Source organism: Wyeomyia smithii, chromosome 2 (assembly GCF_029784165.1).
Source record: "Wyeomyia smithii strain HCP4-BCI-WySm-NY-G18 chromosome 2, ASM2978416v1, whole genome shotgun sequence".
Classification (NCBI taxonomy): domain Eukaryota; kingdom Metazoa; phylum Arthropoda; class Insecta; order Diptera; family Culicidae; genus Wyeomyia; species Wyeomyia smithii.
The window spans coordinates 159,532,839-159,553,631 of NC_073695.1; the positions used below are offsets into that span (position 1 = coordinate 159,532,839).

The 20,793-nt window shown below is 42.6% G+C and overlaps 2 protein-coding genes across 2 annotated transcripts; both read right to left on the bottom strand.

Annotated features, from left to right (window-relative positions):
* Positions 1-8,666: 8,666 nt before the first annotated feature.
* Positions 8,667-10,442, bottom strand: LOC129720146 (uncharacterized). Its single transcript, XM_055671578.1, has one exon. It carries the CDS (start codon positions 10,440-10,442, stop codon positions 8,667-8,669), a length of 1,776 nt encoding a protein of 591 aa, XP_055527553.1.
* A 619-nt stretch (positions 10,443-11,061) lies between these two features.
* On the bottom strand, positions 11,062-13,917 carry LOC129720147 (uncharacterized). Its single transcript, XM_055671580.1, has one exon. It carries the CDS (start codon positions 13,915-13,917, stop codon positions 11,062-11,064), a length of 2,856 nt encoding a protein of 951 aa, XP_055527555.1.
* Positions 13,918-20,793: the final 6,876 nt, after the last annotated feature.

Here is a 20,793-nt window from a genome sequence, read left to right on the forward strand (position 1 = left end):
CTCAAGATTTTGCTCGCAGTCACATAAATGTTATGTACAACATTGGAAAAAAAATTAAGGTAAAAGGATAAGCCTATCAAATGACGATATACCTACCTACTGGAAGATTTGCAAAGCTAAACGCCTTTGTCGCGATCAATTAGTAGGCCGGAAAAAGAATTTCGTGATTATACCTAAACAAAACAAGGAGAAAAAATCGTTCCAAAAATGTTGCATTACAGAGAAGAAACCCAAAGAGGTTATGTCGTTTGTTGACATGAATTTATTCCAATCCTAAAACTAGATGAAGCTGTTTTCAACAGACACATCCGACTGCTAAGAGCGAGGAAAACATGTTTCATGATGTTACTGGTTTAAATTATATGAAGGAGCACCGTGTCTATGATGTGAACGTTTTTCTTTTTTTTTTTTTTTTGTACCAACAATGCTGAGGTAAGAACACAGAAATTTGTGATACTATTCGTATATGTAATACAAGCACATGTCGTTGAACCTAGCTGGTGTACGTTTGGTTCTATTTGGACGCTTTGTCGTTTCGTAGGTTGAACCTTCTTCATTGTAAGGACGTGAAGCTGTTTCGATGTTTTTAGTGTCGGCTTCAGGATTCTCGTCGAGGCCTCCAATGTCAATAAGGCGTTCATTTGTTTCCAAGTTCTCAGCTTCGTCTTCAGGATTGAATTCTCCTTTCTCAGCATAATCCCTATTCATCGGAGCTCGCTTGAGATCATTTATGCTTCGCGTGTATTGGACTCCACGCATACTTCTAACAACTACCCTAGCTCCGTCTCGAGAGAGCACAGTAAATCGCTCATCACCGAAAGAAGGGTCCGTTTTTCCTTTCTTTGGTATCGCCATTAGGACGATGTCTCCAACTCCTAGATTGGAAGATTTTGCACCCCTTCTGCCATCAGCATATTTTTTACTCTGCAACTTCGTCACCGCATCTGTGTCTCGTACGTTGTCTCGATCGAGAATATCCTCTGATTTTGAATTCCAAAGTGAAGGAAACGCACCCCTGTGCTTTCACCCCACCAATAACTCAAAAGGAGTAATCCCGAGTCTTGCGTGTGGTTTGAGCGTGTTATGCACGTGCACATATTCCTGCAGTGCGTCTCGCCAGTTCTTACCATCAACTTTGGCTGCTGCCAACGCTTTGATAACACCTTGATTTTGGCGTTCTACCGCACCGTTTGTCTGTGGGCACAGTGGTATAGATTTTCTTACTTTTACACCCTTTGCCTCCCAAAATTGTACAAACTCTCTACTCTGAAAAGGGGGGCCGTTATCACTTTGTAGGATGAGCGGTAAACCCCACATGAAGAAAATTTTCTGAAGTGCTTGATTGGTGACTCTAGCATCCGTAGATCTCATTTCAACCACCGTAAGAAATCTGGAGTACGTGTCCACCAGAACCATAAACTCTCCAAACCCGCAGCCATGAACCGCCAGAAAATCCACTTGCAGTATCTCCCAGGGACCTTCAGGTAACTGGCGACTTGAGAGTGGAATCGGTGGATTTTTTTTGGAAGGTACGATGCAAGCGTTACAATTTTGAACAAATTTTTCGACATCATCGCTCATTCCAGGCCACCAGAAATATTCTCTGAGAATTCGTTTCATTGCGGCAGACCCAATATGGCCCTTGTGGGATTCTCCTATGACTTTTTTGCGTAAATTTGAGGGAAGGACGACTTTATCTCCTTTGAACAGCATTGGCGCTAGATTTCTAAAGTTGTTTTGCTGTGCCTCGTAACTAACGAGATGCTTCGGCCAAACTCCAGTCTTTATGGATGTACGTACTTCAGCCAGATCGTCATCTGTTTCCGATTCCAGTTCAAAGTCCGGCCATGTTATATCCATGAAACCAGCTTCCAGGCAAAATAGTAGATTTTGCTCATCTTCCTCCTCGAAGGGCTCATCAATGTGTGCCTTTGAAATCAGGCAAGAGAGAGCTTCTGCTACGTTCTGGTCTCCTGGCACTCGCTTTATTTTAAAATCGTAAGCCTGAAGACGCAAGGCCTACGATTCCGTCCGAGATATTGCACGCTTGCTTGATTTGTACCCTTTGCCGAAGATATATTCGTTAGCTTCGGAATCAGTGCGTACCACAAAAGTTTTTCCAGTAAGATAAAATGTAAATCTTTCGATTCCCCAAACCAGTGCAAGTGATTCCTTTTGGGTTTGAGGATATTTCATTTCAGTGGTCGTTAAAGCCTTGGACGCACAAGAAATTACTCTTGGAACTCCATCATTTTTATATTGTACAAGCATAGCCCCTAAGCCGAATGGAGAAGCATCGACATAAAGCTCCGTATAATCGTTAACGTTGAAATATCCAAGTCTGGAGATCGTTTCTAAAGCCCTCTCTTGTAAGAAAAAGAATTCTCTCTCTTCCTCATCACCCCAATAAAAACTTTTTGGTTTTGTCCGCTCTGTTGGGAATGAACCGATCCGTGAAATTAACCAACCCTAGGAAACTCTTCACTTCTTGCTGCGTTTCTGGTTTACGAAAACCTCTGATTGCCTTTAACTTTTCTTCTTCGACTCTCAGTCCGTCATGGCCCAATTTGAAACCGATAAATTTCACTGACTGCTGTCCGAACACACACTTTTCGTTGTTTATGGAGACGTTGTGATCGCGCAGCCTTCGCATTACATTCCTCAAATTGTTGTCATGTTCTGCTTTGGTTTTACCTGATACCAAAATGTCATCAAGGTAATTCCGAACGCCTTGTCATCCAGCTAACATGACCGTCTGCATGATCTCCTGAAATATGTCGGGGGCGTTCGTCAGACCAAATGGAAGCCTTTGAAAACGATACATAGCGTCTCCAGCAAAAAAATTTGTCAGATCGCGCGAATTTTCGTCCAGAACGACATGAAAGAAGGCGCTCGTCAAGTCGATTGTGGAAAACCATTTACACTCCGGCAGATCGACGAGAATAGATTCTAAAGTTGGCATCTTGAATGGTGTACGGATAATCGCTTTATTTGGACCTCTGAGATCTACCACTAATCTTATATCTTGTTTACCCTTATTTTTTTTTTAATTCTCGCTTATTTTCCGTCGGTCTATTTCCGCCACTGTTGTGGCCAATTACCGACGCCCAGGGAGGCGACTCCACACCCAGGTCCCTAACTCACGACCCGTTTATTAACGGACCGGCGCCAACGGCTTTATTTCCTCATGCGATGGAAGGCGTGATCCCAGAGATTTTTCGCCTCAGAAAATCTCCCGGTGTCGGCTAGGATTGAACCAGTTGGGTTGGTTGTGAGTGGATCACGCCACCTCACAACCATCGACACCTATGTCGGCGGTGGGATTCGAACCCAGGCGTCGAGCGTGGTTGGCGGAGACGTTACCAACCACACTAGGCCCCCGCTTTTGTTTACCCTTAGGAACAACCAAAAGAGATGAGCAATACGATCTGTCCATTGAATCCGTGACGCGTTCAATGATGCCTGACACTAAAAGATCTTTGATGCGTCGTTCCGTCTCGGCTTTAAAAGCCGGTGGAATATTTGTGAATATCCTTCTCGAAGGTGCCATGGTGTGATCATAACTAAGAATCACTGGAGGAACATTGAACTTGGAAATTGCTCAGAAACCTTTAGTGAGAAAATTTCTCCAGGGAAGTTTACGGGATTCTTCGTTCGGATCGGTACTTCCAAACCCAGTTGCAGAATACTATATCTAATGGCAGTGTCTCTACCTAACAATGCGCGTGCGTTATCGACTACATAAAATTTTTCATTATATTGAGGTCGATCATCAGTAATGATGAGCTCTGCTACAAAAGATGCAACAACATGGATGTGACCCGATGATGCGTAAGCCTTAAGTGGCTTGTCAGTACCTGCGTTGATGCAGAATAACCTTGCTCTGGTTTCGTCATTTTTTAATAACAGTTGGTATGTATTGCTTCCGACTGTATTCTCGTCTGAGCCCGAGTCGATTAAAAAACTGACTTTTGTACCTGCTATGTTACCAACTATTTCACCACTTTTATTCAGATTCAATGAGTCACGAACCTTTGAAATGCCTGCATTCATCAGTGTAGCATTTGCTGTGTTTTCAGCATTATTAGACGAGCTCTCGTTAAATGCGATTGAATTTTCGGACTGAGTAAGTTCATTTATGGAAATTCGAGTTTTGGCGTTCGATAAATTATTCTGAAAATAAAAAAACAATGACCAATATAAACATTCCAACTACCGAATTTAAGTGTTTTGCCAATTGTATGTTTATTGATTTTGAAATCAAATTTTGTCTCTAAAAAATATGCTTTAGTCGTAAACAAAAAAAATCAATGTTAGAAAACTAACTAACTTAAAAAAATCAGGCAATAGAAAGTAAGTTGAATTTATTTAGTTAACTGTGGGGGGTGAACTCACGCTATCATTTGCTGCTTCATCCTCGTCATCTTTAACGATGGCGATCTTCTTCGGCGTAGACTCCTTTCCATCGGTACTAATGCGTCGTTTCATTGGACCTGCTGATTGCATTCGACGGCAAGCGCGGGCCACATGTCCCATACGTTGGCAGTTATGGCATGTCACTTGAATTGCCCAACATTCCTTTGCATTGTGCCGATTGCTCAAACACCTGCCACAACGATCTTGTTTGAAAGCTATCTGTCTACCCTTTCCACGTTGGGTGAATCCCCTTCCCCTAGCATCTCTCCAGTTACTGCCATATCCTTGCTGTCTATTTCGTGGATATTGCTGATTTTCAATCCGATCGTTATGAAACTGCTCGTTTCTGGAACTGTCAATAGCAACAGCAGCCACCTGCACCTGCCGTTGGACTTGCTGATGATTCTTAATGTAAATTTCTTCGTTCATCTGATCCATCTCTAAAGCCCGAACTGTATCAACCAACTCTGCGAGCTGTCCTCCTTTACGTAGAAATTTTCTAGCCATTTCACGGACTCTGCGATTTAAAGCATTAGCCTGTATGGAATCAGCAACCTGTTCCAGTAGAATATTTCTGTCAAAATCACAGAGTTTTGCAACTGCTATCACCTTTTTCACGTATTTCGAGTCTGACTCTCCTGCTTTTTGTCCCAGTGACCGAAGCTTCTGTCGTTGCATGAATGAGTAATCTCGTGAACCAAAGAATTAATCGAGCCGTTGAACAACATTTGAATACGGTACTGTAGATGCGTCCGGTGAATTCGAGCTTGATGCTACTCCTTCAAGAATATCCAAAAGCTTTGACCCTGCTTTTATTTTGAATATATTTATTTTTGTAAATTCATCGGATACTCCAGCTAACTGCATTGATGCTTCCAGCAGTTCCTTCCATTGCTCATATGTTTTGCGATCGATGTCTTCTTCGCCGTCGCATGGCTTGCATTCTGGTACTTGAAGCGACGCGAAAGAAAGATTACTCATAGATGCTATCACGGAATTTTGCTCATTACTAGGATTATCTTCGCGCATGGTGGAATGCATTCTCACGAAACTACCTTCTGCGAATGATTGCTCCAGTTGCTTTTTTTCAGTTCGTGCTTTCTTAAGTTTCGATCTAAAGGTACAGTTAAGCTTTCTTTCGTCCTCAAGCTCTTTCGCCAAAGATACTGCATCTTTAGTCGTTGCTCTGGTCATTTTCCTGCAGAAATATAACATAATATTCATATTGTGCATTACTTCATCTGATTTCTACTCATGGCAAAAATTTAACATTAAAATTATATTTTTCACTTTCAATTTTGTTCAAATACAAAACACATATTTATATCTTTGATCGTTCATTCATATTATTATAAATTCCAGATATTATTAACTACCAGTTCGTTCAGATAGTTCACTCTATTTTAAACCGTAATATCGCACCAACCCGCTTGAGGATTGAAATTTCTTCCCTTGACCCATTGGATCGAATGAATGTGGAACGCATCAACCCTCACGAAGATCGAAATCTGTCAGGTGATTCATTGAGTCCTATCCTCTGAAGCATTGGGTCGAACGTTTCTTATGAACCGCACTAATCCTCTCAAGGATTGGGTTATGTCCTGCGACCCACCGGGTCCAACGCTCTCTACGGAACGTACCAACCCGCTCGAGGGTTGGATTTTCTCGACTGACCCATTGGGTCGAACGTTCCTTATGGAACGCACCAAACCTCTCAAGGATTGGATTATGTCCTGCGACCCACCGGGTCTAACGCTCTCTACGGAACGTACCAACCCGCTCGAGGGTTGGATTTTCTCGACTGACCCACTGGGTCGAACGTTCCTTATGGAACGCACCAACCCTCTCAAGGATTGGATTATGTCCTGCGACCCATCGGGTCCAACGCTCTCTACGGAACGTACCAACCCGCTCGAGGGTTGGATTATGTCCTTCGACGGGTCAATTCGAATCATATGTAGATCGCAGCTTTGAACTATTTGTTTGTCAATTATCCGGTAAAGAAAAAAAAAACTAACGCCTAAATCTAGTGCGTATTTTTGGCACAAATTATTTAACATCTAATTCATTCACTAATTTCATACAATCAATATTATTATTCACGTATTGGCGATCAACAGTAGTACATTAAACAACGGCCCAATTTCATAGCTAGTAACTTTTATTTCACAAACGATTATAATCGCATTCTATCCACGCCATTTTAAGGACACGTTTCACAAATTAAATCGCCATTTTTTTTTGCAGTCCGCACTTTACTTTCGTGGCCGAAAAAAATCCTTTTAGTTTATTTAAACCTTACTTACTATTACTTACTTTTTGTTGGGAGCGATTTGGTTATCCAAGACTTTGCCATTGTCGGATTTCTCCATTTTTGATAACTTATTTTTCGACTGGTCACTTCACAAAGCGTCTACACTTATTCACGTCTGTCTCAAAACTGACTCGGATTTCCGGTCTGCTCTCTTTAAAGGACTTCTGATGGTAAAGAAGAAACCCGAAGGACACTCAATGATCAAGAAGGGATACAGTGCTGCCACCTTGAAAAGTTTAGTTTATGAGTTAATTCATACTCGCATATGAGCGAGACGATTGAATGCCGTCAACGCGACTTGCTATTCATTCACTTTCACCCGATTGATTTATTCAATCGTAGGGCCGATACACGCTCATCGAAAACGTTTAATCCTAATTCTATTATGCCGATTTTTAAAACATTTTATCGTACCTCTTTTTTTAATTAACCGCCCTATATATTATCCGCAATATTATCTACAGAACTATCACACTATAATCACTTTTTAATTTTAACAGTGGCGGCACTTTCACCGGCAAAACGAAACCGCCTTATTTCGTATCACCTTTTCTCCACCCCTTTGCACTCAATAAAAATATGACGCCACGGGAAGACCGAATAAAATGCAATATTATGGAACTATTCTATACCGTACACGATTTGCTCGCGTTACGCCGTACAGCAACCGTGAACAACAGCGCTTGATAAAACGGCCCGGAGCATTTTGAAAAACGAACCGCACAGACCGAATGCTCGCGCCGAACTCCTATAGCTAGGCTTGCGAGTTGTTAAGGGCATAAAGTATACTGTCTTCATCATTAAGTTGGATAACAGACTAAGCATATTTTGACTGTTTTGCGACTAAAAATCATTTCTATTAAACTAATTTTACAAACCTTACAGAATTTTTGCATATAACTAAAACTGGGATTGTCAATAGTAGTACTGCTCACTCGCTTCTCGCTTGAAAATGCGTTCGGCACCAACTTTGAAAGCCCATATCTTTTGATGAAAAAATAACACCACCACAAAACTTACATGGTAGTTTCGTAATTTCGTCAAAAATACTTGTGATTTTTTTTCAGATTTTTCAGTGCCCAAGAACATAGATTTTCAACATATTGTTTTAAATAGTTACTATTGAAAAAAAAAATTGCTATCAAAAAAAATATTTTTGTAAACTACAACTCAAGATGCATCTGCTGTGAAAATTTCATTAAATCCGATGCGATAATTTTGAAGCTATGTCTGTCTAAAAGCAATTTTGACCTAAATTGCAAATGGCATTAAACTTGAAAACTTACCCAAATTCAATAAAAATTGGAAAATCAACTTCCCGAGTGAAACTCTTGAAGTTTTCAATACTTATTTGAAAAAATTAGACATCGCGATTTTCAGTGATCCGTTTCACGAATTCTGATCCATATATGATCATACATAATGGTGCTTATTACGGGAGTCACTTCACGGTGAAATATATTTCACTCTCACGCTCACTTCACTTTTTTAGACCTGTTCGCACTGGAACGTCTTGTGGTGGACTGTAAACACCAGAGGGGAACGGAGTTTGCAATTGGCTCAAAATTAACTCTAATTAGTCCTGAAAAGAACTGGGGGAATTGCCTTTTGCTCAGCTCCAAAGGAAGAAGAATGCGGGAAAAACAACTTTGCTGCTATGCTACCAACTATTTATTCTCTTCTTTGGTCTTCTGCTACTGCTGCTACGATGTGAATGGTTGCGCGACAAAAAACTGAATGAACGCTTCCCTTTCAGAGGGTTCTTTTATAGCAGCTGCGGTGGCTCGCATAGATGCTGCTTGATGCTGATTGGTCGTGGTTAGTTTTGGTGGGGAGACGGAACATCCTCCCCCGAGTGCGGAACTCGGCGATCGTCGAAGTTTCCAACTAATTGGTTGTCCTCAATCGGTAGAATTGAAACCTTGTTGATTGGACGTCAAAAATGGTGACCGTTGGAGAAGACATCTACTGCTCGTACAAGCCCATCATCGCCAGGGTAGACTTCTTCGATGCGACCTAGTTTGCAATTGAGAGGAGGTTGATTTCGATCATGCAGTAGCACAATCATGCCGACACGAACGTTAGGCATCTCTCGTAGGTACTTTTTCCTGGGTTGTAGGGTGTTTAAATAGTCTCGGCTCCAAGTACGCCAAAATTGTTCACGGAGAAGTTGGAGATGCTGCCAGCGGCTCAAACGAGAAACCTTGACATCTTCTAACGATGGTTCAGCGGGAGCTGTAAGTGGTCGACCGATAAGGTAGTGAGCTGGCGTGATCACAAGTGGATCTGCTGGATCATTGGAGATGGTAAACAGCGGTCTGGAGTTCATGACAGCCTCAATCTGTGCTAAGACTGTAGCCAGTTCCTCAAAAGTTAACTTCACGTTACCGACAATACATTTAAGATGAGTTTTGCAGGATTTCACCGTCGCTTCCCACAAGCCGCCAAATTCAGGGGCATCTGGTAGGATAAAGTGCCACTCGATTTCACGGCTGCTACAAAAAGACTGAATCGACTCAACGAATTGTTGATTATGGAATTGTTGGTACAATGCTCTCAATTCATGGTTGGCGCCTCGGAAGTTACTAGCATTATCCGAGTGCAACTCACGAATCATGCCCCGTCGAGCTATCAATCGTCGAAGAGCCAGGAAAGCATCGGTGCTCAAATCGGATACGGCCTCCAGGTGAACGGCCTCAGTCGTCATACAAACGTACACTGCTACGTACGATTTCACTATTGCAGGTCGACGTGATCCTTGTTTCGTCCAAAAGGGCCCGGCATAGTCGACATCTGTTACGGCGAACGGAGGGGAAGGTACTACTCTAGACTCTGGTAGGTTTCCCATTAGCTGACTGGTAGTAGTAGGGCTGGTACGGAAACATCTGACGCAACGACGGGTGATGAAACGAATGGTAGATCTTGCGTTTAGAAGCCAATATCGCTGTCTCATGGCATTCAAAAGTCCAGTTTGTCTTACGTGGAGTAACTCGATGTGCATCTGTTGCACTAGCAGCCGCACCACCGGATCCTTATCCGGCAATATTATAGGATGACGATTCTCGAAAGGTAGTTGCGAGCGATCCAACCGACCACCCACGCGGAGAAGCTTATTGACGTAAACCGGGCGTAAATTACCAAGTTTTCGGCACGGTTGATTGGTAACAACGCGCTTGATTTCATCGGCAAAATGGAACTGCTGTACGACATATGCAATGGTTTCCGTGGATTGGCGTAGCTCGCTGACGGGTAAATGTGTCCCAAGCTCACGTTCGGCACGCTTCTTTTTACAATTCTTAGCGAAGCGCAAAATGTATCCCACGACTCGTTGAATTTTACGGAAACTACTTTGCTTGTGGAAATAGGCCAGCAAACCATCATCGTTTGACACTGTCACCATGGATTTAAGTTCTGGTAGCTCTTCATCAGGTATAGTTTCGGGCACGTCTACTTCATACTTTTCCCTATTCAGGAATTCGGGACCGCTCCACCAGAGCGGATTGTTCTGAAGATACTCAGGAAGTTGGCCTCGGGAGATGATATCGGCTGGGTTTTGCTGCGATCTGACATGCTTCCATCGATGCTCACTAGTCTGCTCTTGAATCAGAGCGATTCTATTGCGCACGTACTGTTGTAGTTGATTCAGTGGTTTTTTAATCCATGCTAAAACAATCGTACTGTCAGACCACAGTACTGTTTCCTGGATTTTCATCGTTAAAGCTGGCAACACCTTCTGCACTAGTCTGGATAGCAATAAAGCGGCACACAGTTCCTTCCGCGGAATGGAGAGTTCTTCCAAGGGGGGCAGTTTTGATTCACTGGTTAGAAGACAAAGCGAGGCCGACCCACCCCAGACTTCGGAGGTAAATGCATGCTCCATATGCTACTGTAGAAGCATCTGGAAAACCATGTACGTCATAGGCTACCGCACTGTCGGAGAGCACGCATCTTGGAATCTCGATATCATTTAAATGAATCAATGAACTTTGTAACTCTTGCCACTGTTCCTTTATGTTGTCGTCCACAGGATCATCCCATCCAATCTTAGCTTGCCACTGTTGCTGCGCTAGAAGTTTCGCCTTCACTATTACCGGTGACACCAAGCCTAGGGGATCAAAGAACTTAGCGATTTCTGAATACAGTATTCGTTTCGTCAACAATTTTGGGACCGATGGATTCGTATGATTTGCGATGGAAAGTGTATCTGTGTTAGGATTCCAACGCAATCCGAGCACTTTAATAGCTGAATTCACACCACGGTTTACGGAAGCATCCATTTTCTCCTGCTCATCGACCGGTATGTGCTCGAGGAACTCTTGCGAGTTGGAGCACTACTTATGTATGAAGCCTCCCTGGTGAAGAAGCTGCTTCAGCTGGTTCTGCGCCTCAAGGGCCTGTTCCAATGAGTCTGCACCCGAGAGTACATCATCCATGTACGTCTCTTTCTTTACTATGCGCGTAGCAATAGGAAATTCTCTACCGTCCTCTTCGGTAAGTTGCAGTAAACATCTTGTTGCTTGGTACGGTGCCGAGGCAGTGCCGTACGTGACAGTGCACAATTCCAGCACGCGCAAAGGTAACGACGGCTTTTCTCTCCAGAAAAATCGACGGTCCGATGGAGCTGCGAGTATCTGGCGGTACATTTTTGAAATGTCTGCGGTGAAGGCCACTCTAAACGTACGGAATCGTAGCACAATATGGTATAAGTCGTTTTGTACTACTGGGCCGATCTGAAGTACATCATTAAGGGAAAGTTCCAATGGTGAAGATTTTGCGCTTGCGTCGAACACGACACGGCATTTCGTGCTCAAGCTGGACGGCCGCAGTACTGCATGGTGCGGGAGGTAATACACTTGTTGGTTTGGTACGTCCTCCGACTCGGCTACCTCACGACAATGACCTATAGACTCATATTCCCGGATGAAATTTACGTTCTGGGTTTGCAGCTCAGGGTTTCGAATCAATCGTTTCTCCAGCATGAGAAATCGCTTCAAGGCCAGAGAACGACAATTACCCAGCTGGGAAAGATTCTCCTTGAATGGTAGCTTGACAATAAACCTTCCTGTTTCATTACGTTGGTAGGTGGAAAGAAAATGTGCTTCACATGCTATTTCGGCTGTTGACAATTTTGAAACGATAGGCACTTCTTCTGTTTGCCAGAACTGTTGCATTTTTCGCTCGATGTCTTCGACGGGTGGGTGCGAATACTGGAGGGACACGTTGACTACGTGCGGATCAATGATGACACCAGCTACGACCCATCCAAAGTGAGTGTCTCGTAGCTGTGGTAATCCATCGGCAAGATGAATCGAACTCGGTTCGAGGATGTCGAAAAATAGTTCTCCACCAATAAGCAAATCAACTTTGTCGGGTGTATGGAACTCAGGATCGGCAAGCATTATTCCGTCAGGGATCATCCATTGCGAGATGTCAATTTTGGAGGTTGGGATTATGCCCGTTACTCTCGGGGTAACTAGACATTCTAGCTCGGCGTGGTAAGCAGACACGCGGGAACGGAACTGTACTTTCACCTTATCACGGGCGTGGGTACGTAAAGCATTGATACCCACGATAGGAACGTTGGCTGGTGTCTTAAGGAGGCCTAGGCGGTTGGCCATTTCTTCGGTTACGAAATTCACCTGAGAACCACTGTCCAACAGAACACGATACAGGTGCGGTTGACTGTTTATGTCGAAGACCTCTACTAGCGCAGTTTGTAGTAACACTGTTTTGGCGGATTTCGTAAAAAACGAGGAGCAAGTGGTTGAAATAGGTGGCTCAACCAGAGCAGGTGTTTGCTGTGCAGTAGCTTGTTTTGGAACGGCAATAACCGATGGCTGATTTGCCATTTCAACAGGAGCAGAGACATTGGATCTGGATTCTTTGTTGATGACTCCATCGTGGTGAAGTAATGTGTGATGACGGCGTTGGCATTTGTGACACGCTTTATCGGAAGGACAATCCTTGGCTCTATGTCCTTTGCGTAGACAGTTATAACATACTCCAGCAGCTCGACTCTTTTCGTTCTTCTGGGCAAGTGTAAGGTTGGATAGGGCTGAGCACTGGACATTTCGATGTGAACCGCCGCAAATGTCACAAACAAGCGTAGATTGTGATGAACTAGTCGAAACGGCATAGCTTTTCTGTGGCTGTATCTTTGATTGGAAAGGAACTTGCTTCGATTCGATTGGAGCAGCAGCTGCCTGGAAAGCAGTTTCGCAATTGTCTAGGATTTGGCACCTAGTTTTCAGATACTCTATGGTTTGCTTGTACTTCGGGAGTTCTCCCTTTTTCATTGTAGATTCCCAAGATTGACGTGTGGTACTATCTAATGCCGAAACGATAAGGAATACAAAAAAATGCTCTGCAGTACCGTTGATTTCTTGATCGAGATAACAAAGGCTTTCGATATGATTGGTCGCTTCATTCACGAGGGCACGTAGTTCTTTATACGATGGTGATGACATTGTCTTCAAGGATAACAATCCGCGGTAATGAGTCTCGATAATCGCACGCTTGTTGTCGTAGCGATCCATAAGTACATCCCAGGCTTGTTTGTAATTACCTTCACTCAGAATTTTAGCATCCAGAGCTCCGGCGGCATTTCCAATAAGCGCTTTATCAAGATGATATAGCTTAATTGCATCTGTATCCCCGGAGTTTGCCATCAGATCATTAAAAATAGCCTTAAACTTCGGCCATGCGGCATAACTTCCGTCAAATGTTGGAATTGGCATCTTTAATGGTTGCTGTTGAATAATAACTGGTTGAGCTGGTTGGTTTATTGGAGATTCTGGCACTGCTGTATTCTTTGCTGCCAAAAGTAACTCCTCTACGGCATTGCACACGTCATTATATATGCTCTCGAACCCAGCATATTCCTCTTCTTGCTGATCCAAAGCATCGTCCGATACAAAGAAAAGTACCTTACTGTGGAATCCACTGTACTCCGAATATACAGCAGACAGATTTTTCGACAGCACATTTAATTGTGCCAATCCAATATTAGAATTAGTGATAAGTGTACGTTGAATCCGCACTAACTTTTGTTTCACTTGTGAGCGCTGACGGCACACAACACGATATTTATTCTCGTTGTCGGGATTCATAGTAATTCCTTCTTCGAATCCATGAAACGACGCAGATCCGTCACTATCACCGTTTTCCGAACGCGACGGCGAATGCATTACGGGCATTCTCCAAAAATTCTACTTCAAACGCGCGCGAACACGTTCAAACACGTTTACTTTTGCTTTTACGCTTTAGCCACAATCGCAGTTGCTGTAGCAGGTTCTTCTACCTACGGGCGAGTTGATAGCACAGCGCGACTGCGTTTTCAATTCTCTTTTGGTAGGAAAATAACGCACGGATTTTGCTTCTTCCGGGTGGCTCGTGATCCGATTCGAAGGACCAAATTGATGTTCGCACTGGAACGTCTTGTGGTGGACTGTAAACACCAGAGGGGAACGGAGTTTGCAGTTGGCTCAAAATTAACTCTAATTAGTCATGAAAAGAACTGGGGGAATTGCCTTTTGCTCAGCTCCAAAGGAAGAAGAATGCGGGAAAAACAACTTTGCTGCTATGCTACCAACTATTTATTCTCTTCTTTGGTCTTCTGCTACTGCTGCTACGATGTGAATGGTTGCACGACAAAAAACTGAATGAACGCTTTCTCTTTCAGAGGGTTCTTTTATAGCAGCTGCGGTGGCTCGCATAGATGCTGCTTGATGCTGATTGGTCGTGGTTAGTTTTGGTGGGGAGACGGAACAAGACCTATTCCCGATTCCACCTCAAGTGAGGTGACAAAAATCACCTCCGTGTAGTGAGATTGACAGTGAAGTGAAATTGAGAATAGGACAAGTGAAACGAGATTGTTTCCTAGCTCAAAAATCTCTAAGTCCCAGAAAGTCGTTTTTTCCGTTTTTTTAGATAACACCAGGTCTTGACGTGTTCTGCATTTCTAAAACATTCGGCATTAAAAAAAATGTTTTTTTCGGCATCGAAAATTTCCTGAACTAGGGTAGGTGAGCCAATTATGGCAAGTGTACCAGTTATGGCTATATCGCATAAGCGCAATGGTACCAGTTATGGCAATAGTCCATTTAAACTCCATAGGCCATAACTGGTTCATGCCATAACTGGTACATTTTTTAGGTACTGCCATAGCTGGTACTCCTCCCCTAGTTTGCATTTTTTTCATCGGGCAAAAAAATGAAAAATTGACCGCTTTAAGGCACGGATCAAGCTCTGATTCGCTTCGTTACTGAAGAAAAAATCCAATATTTACCATTAGATCACAAATCAATCAACTTTCAGACTTATGGCAGCTTCGTGGAATCATTTCACCGTTCAAAATGGTCGTGAAATAATTCCACGCGAAACGTCGCTTTTTCCGTTCTCACTTCACTGATATGACACCCATAATAACCCAGATTCCGCGGCAGATGTCACTTTACGACGTTTTTCTCACTTACGTGAGTCCCGTAATAGGATTTTGTTCACTTCACTCTGATTTCACTGTGAAGTGACTCCCGTAATAAGCACCAATATGCCATTTGTGTGACAATATGGCTTACACAAAATGTATTGGTTGGATTCGAGCGTCAACGGACAAACGAACTTGAAAGGTAATAATTCTCCTGACGCTGACGTTGCTGCTATAACATCCGTCGCTGAGCAGGGTGTCCCAAAAATCCGATGTTGAAAAAGTCAACGTGCTCAGCCCTAAATTGAAAGATCTTTTTTTTGTAAGATTTGGACCATTGTGTTGATCTTTTGTGGTATGCCTCTTCTTTAGTCTAGGTACTTGTGGCAGACATATCACTATTGATAGGAGTGATCGTCCTTGTCATATCACACCATTTCTCCCGATTTGGCACTGAATTTCGTATGAAATGTATTACTTCATTAGGATTTGCAGACCAGACCTCGAAAGGCTCCATAGTTCCTTTTCCCAAAGGCTCTTATTCTGCGCTGTATTAATGCACTGCATTGGCAGAGCAAATGTTTTGCGGTTTCACATTCGAACCCACAGAGGCGACAAATCTCGTCATCTGACTGACTAATTTGTTTTAGGTGATGCTTACTCGGACAATGTCCGGTGAACAGACCTGTTCTTGTGCTTAATCCCTTTTTGTTTAAACTAAGCAGTTGCTGGCATAGCCCTTCAGAGCATATCCAGTTCTCTTGTATTGTCCGATGTTCCCAGGTTTTCAATTCTGCTTTCAACGCGTTTGATGACACTCCACAGAACGGTTCTGAGCCAATAAAATCGGTACATGACCCCTGTCTAGCTAACGTATCGGCTTTTTCATTGCCTTCCACTCCGCAGTGACCAGGAACCCAGAATAACTTGACTTGGTTCCTTTCTGCCAGTTGGTTTAGTGAAAGGATGCACTCCCATACTAGCTTAGAGGTACATGTGAAGGCTTTCAATGCGTTTAGTGCTGCTTGGCTATCGGAGAAAATGCATATATTGGCATGCTTATACGTCCTAGCCAAACAGATTTGTGCACATGAAACACTGTAGGCCAACGACCCATTGGTATCGAAATACTTATTCCTGTTCCATTTATACCTGCTCCTGTTGAATTGTTCATTTTCGAGCCGTCTGTGTAAAAGACGACAGAAATATGTATTTCGAAGTTTGGTTTAGTTTCCATCCAATCTTCGTTACCTAGTATAAGTTTGCTCAGCTGAAAATCTTTAAGGATTGCTAACTTTAAGACTTTGTATTAGGATAGGAACTGATGGCATTTTATATATACCAAAAGTTACTATCCATTGCGTGTGTTTAGCCACAATCTTGCTCCGCGGTAACCGAGCTCAGAAGGGAGCTTTCATTCCTCGCCTTTTGGTCGTCCGAGCGGAGATTGAGACTAGTGCAGTATTTGAGCCATTTCCCTTATTGCGACGTTGTTAACTCTAGAGTGGCACACCTTCGCTCTAAACATCGTCTGCTTACATCGAACATAACTCCCACGCGGTAGGTACAATTAAGAGTGTATGGGTGAAGCGAACAGACAGCATAAAACGACCCTGTGGTAAATTCTCTGAGCTAGCTAGGAGCTACAAATTGGCGCCCAACGAAAAATTTGAACTAATAAGTTACGTTACTTCGTTTCCAACCAGTGTGAGGGGAGGTAAACAGTTTCCTGTTTAGCAAATTTAGTCCGTTCTCCGAACGTGTTGAGCTATTTCTTACAGCACACATTTCCGTGATATTTAACACAATCCTTAGAATTACGCTGCCACTTTGAAACCCATCCTGGAGTTTGGTTTGCAAAAGCCTAAACTGAGAAAGGTTAGTACGGTTGGATAGCAGAGAGAGTCTAGTAAGAGGGTTGATCTTGACGTTGATCTGTCTGTAATTCGAGCGACAAATATTTCTGAAGTTGTGCGGAGGAAATAATCACAATTTAAAATGGACGTAGAGTTCCAATTACTCTACAAAATCTCTTGGTTCATCATTTAGAACGACAGGGAATCGAATATGAACTTGAAGTGCGAGCGGTACAATTTGAACAGACTGATAGTCGTTCAGCCTTACAGAGAAGGCTTAGTGACCGTCTAAAGGACGAAAGAGATAGTGCAAGAGTAGACTGTGATGTTTTACGGTGTCGACGTACAGTTGACGAGGAAATCAAAATCATTGACCATAATCTAGAGATTATTAGAGATTATTTAGAAGGAAACACACGTTTCGAAGGGGTTCGAGATAGTTTGAAAACTCGCATAGTACACTACTTCACAAGGGCTAGGCGAGTACAAGATATTGCTGAATCAGACGAAGATTTGACAGATTTGGACAAAATCTTGAGCACTACAAGAGAATTGATGAATGTTTATTTCTCACCATTTTCCCCAGTCGAATCAGTACGGGAGGAAATGGTAAAGCAAATTACACAAACCCTTACAAATTTGAGTATGTCGGCCTCCGCAGAGGCAACCAAAAGTAAAAGCAAATCGAACTCCCCGCGTAGTTCACGACAGGAGTCGGTCGAGTCGGAAGATAATGTACAAAGTGATGAGCAAAACAGATCCTTAGTTCCAAAACGACGCAAATTAAAATCGGTACGCGAACGGAATCATAAAAAGTGTTTACCACCTGTAGCCACGTGGTATCCTTACGCGTTCCCTCCTTATCCGTTTGGTTGGGCTCCGCCATTTTCGGGCGCGAACAACGAGACAGAACAGTTTATTCGTAGAGCTTCGCCTAAACGTCCTAAACCAATCCCACAACTGGAAACGTCGGACACGGTGACAGAAAATAAATCCAACGAGTCTATTCCAGATGCTGACCGACGCGCGAGAGGTTCTCGTCTGGGGACGAAGCGAAGATCGCACCACCGACGGCGACCGGTACCAGAATGGAATCTAAAATACGTCGGGAACGATAATGGGCAAGGTCTCATGCGTTTTATTAAGGAAGTTCAATTCTATGCGAAAGCAGAACAGGTATCTGATAGGGAATTATTTCGCTCCGCGATTCATCTATTTAAAGATCAAGCTAAGACATGGTATATGACGGGTATCGAGAACGAAGATTTCGCGAACTGGAACGACTTGATTCGGGAACTAAAGCGTGAATTCTTGAGCCCTGACCACGATCACGTGAATGAAAATCGGGCAATCGCGCGCAAACAAGGCCCTAAAGAACGTTTTGCGGACTACCTCGCGCAAATGCAGAAAAATTGCAATGCAATAACGAAACCAGTTTCGGAAGGTAAGAAATTCGAAATTATTAATCGCAATCTGAGAGCCGACTATAAAGGGCACGCGGTGACATCCAACATTGATAATCTGGCAGACTTGAAAAAGTTAGGTAGAAAGCTTGATGCGACTTATTGGTATAAGTACGCAAACAATCAAGGTGAAATCAACCCTTCGCGTAATCGTGCGCAGGTTAATGAAGTGCAAAGCGGGCGTAAAATGCACCAGAACTTCCCCAGTGAAGATGCAACAAGGTCTTACAAATCGCGTAATGTGTATCGGTCTAAGGCGGACCGGTACGATGAAGAACAAGTAGGCAAATCACGCGACACGCCGAAAGGTCAAAACGTTAGATCTAAAGAAGAAGATGAGTCGAAAGAACTAAGGATCTTGCTCGAGAAGTATATTCCTCCTAGGGAAGGAATGTGTTTCGATTGCCGTTGTATGGGCCATCACCAAAGTGAGTGTACCCGCCCAAAGCATGAATATTGTTATAAATGCGGTTTCCATAACGTGGACACCAAAGCTTGCCCGTGGTGTGCAAAAAACGCACAGGGAACAGCTTAATGGGGCAGGCTGGTCCTAGGCAATCAGAAAGCCCCCAACACATGTCCCATTCACTAGCCATGTGCGGCTACCGTCAGTTCAATTTATCCGAATACAACAAGTCTATAGAACCACAAGTGGACGAACTTATTATTCATCTCAACGGAGATGAACGTCCGTTTGCAGAAATTACCGTGTACGATATTCGCATTTTAGGTTTACTCGATAGCGGCGCCCATCGTAGTATATTGGGGATGGGTGCGAATAGCCTTATAAAACAGTGCAAATTAAAATTGCACCAGACCGACGTGGAACTAACTACTGCGAGCGGTCAAACTTTGGGAATAGCAAGATATGTAGACCTGCCGATGCACTTTAACGCAGAGCTGGTAGCGACTGAGTGACTCAAAAATAGGAACTTTAGAGACCAAATGACTGAAAGAAGAGACCAGAAAGAGACCGAAAACGAACCGAAAAGAGACCAAAAAGTGACCATAGAGAAAATTTATAAAGAGGAAATTCAGACTAAGAAGCAAAAAAAAATCTATTGATTTGTGACAAAGGCCTGTACATTTTAGGATATAAAATGATTGTATTAAAAAGGCAATACAAACGTATAACAGGGTGACCACTCAGAATCAATTTTCAATTTCTCGCTTTTTCCTGGTTTTCCCAACAATATTTCTTAAAATTTCCCAATGTTTTATTATTGAAAATAAGGAAAAACAGTGTTACAAAACTATGAAAACTATATTCGTCGACTCTGACAAGTTTCTACATAGAGTCCTGCCTAATTTACGCTCTTTTTATCTCCAAATCGTTCGCAATCCTCACCTTATGGCGCTTTTTTATTTCTTTCACTTTTTTCAACAGAAGCATTGGAGGCTCAACGGCCAATTAACTACAATTTGCCGTTGAGCCTCCAATGCTTCTGTTATGGGAAAATTCTGACCCTCGAATTTCAAGTAGGCAATGTATGTGATTTTTACGAGGATGCGAATAGTGAACACGGGTTGAGGATGTGATTTAGACTTAGGAAAAATTTACTTCGTCCAGACGGGACACGAATCCGCAGTCTCCGATGTCGAATTTCGTTTAGCGGTAGGACTCAAAAACTTTGTCTTCTCGAAAAAAAATCGTGATGTAAAATTTGACCTCAATAAGATTTTGAAAAGAAGACCGAACAGTGGTCCAAGTTTTACCTACTTATTTACCCGATGAAAAAATAATGTCTCAGAAATCGAGATCGATTGTTATCTCGAAATACATTTTTTTTTGAAAAACTTCGATATCTTGAGCACACAAAATTTTCGAGCTGAGGCCAATAGAATGTATTAGCAATTTTTTCAAGGTCTTAAATTAATTTAAACCGACACACAGAGGAGTAACTCGAGTGAAAACCTGGCTAAAATTATTTTCGCTGCTGTTTAGCAATATTTTGGGAAATATTCAAGTGAGAAGTGGAAGTAGCTGGTTCGAGTATTGTATCAAAGAGTAACATCACACACACAACTTTTTTTTTTATTTTTTTATAGGGGGAGGGGGGGGAGTTTGTAATGATTTATTTATGTACTAAAATATCTATTCAGAATTAGTATTGTGTGTTCTGCCACAAATGGTGACATTTCAACACTATTATATATATTTGTACGCTTTTTAGTATTATTGAATGTTATTAGCTTTCGCAGTTAAGATAATGTAATTGTAGGAAAATTATTAAACCTACTTGTCAAGAAAAAAAAAAGGAATAAAGGGAATAAAACGAAACTTAAAATAAACTTAAAACTATCTTACTGACTATTAAG

Excerpts from the sequence above, each read along its gene's own strand:
- LOC129720146 (XM_055671578.1), bottom strand. The coding sequence starts at position 10,442 with ATGAAAATCCAGGAAACAGTACTGTGGTCTGACAGTACGATTGTTTTA.
- LOC129720147 (XM_055671580.1), bottom strand. The coding sequence starts at position 13,917 with ATGCATTCGCCGTCGCGTTCGGAAAACGGTGATAGTGACGGATCTGCG.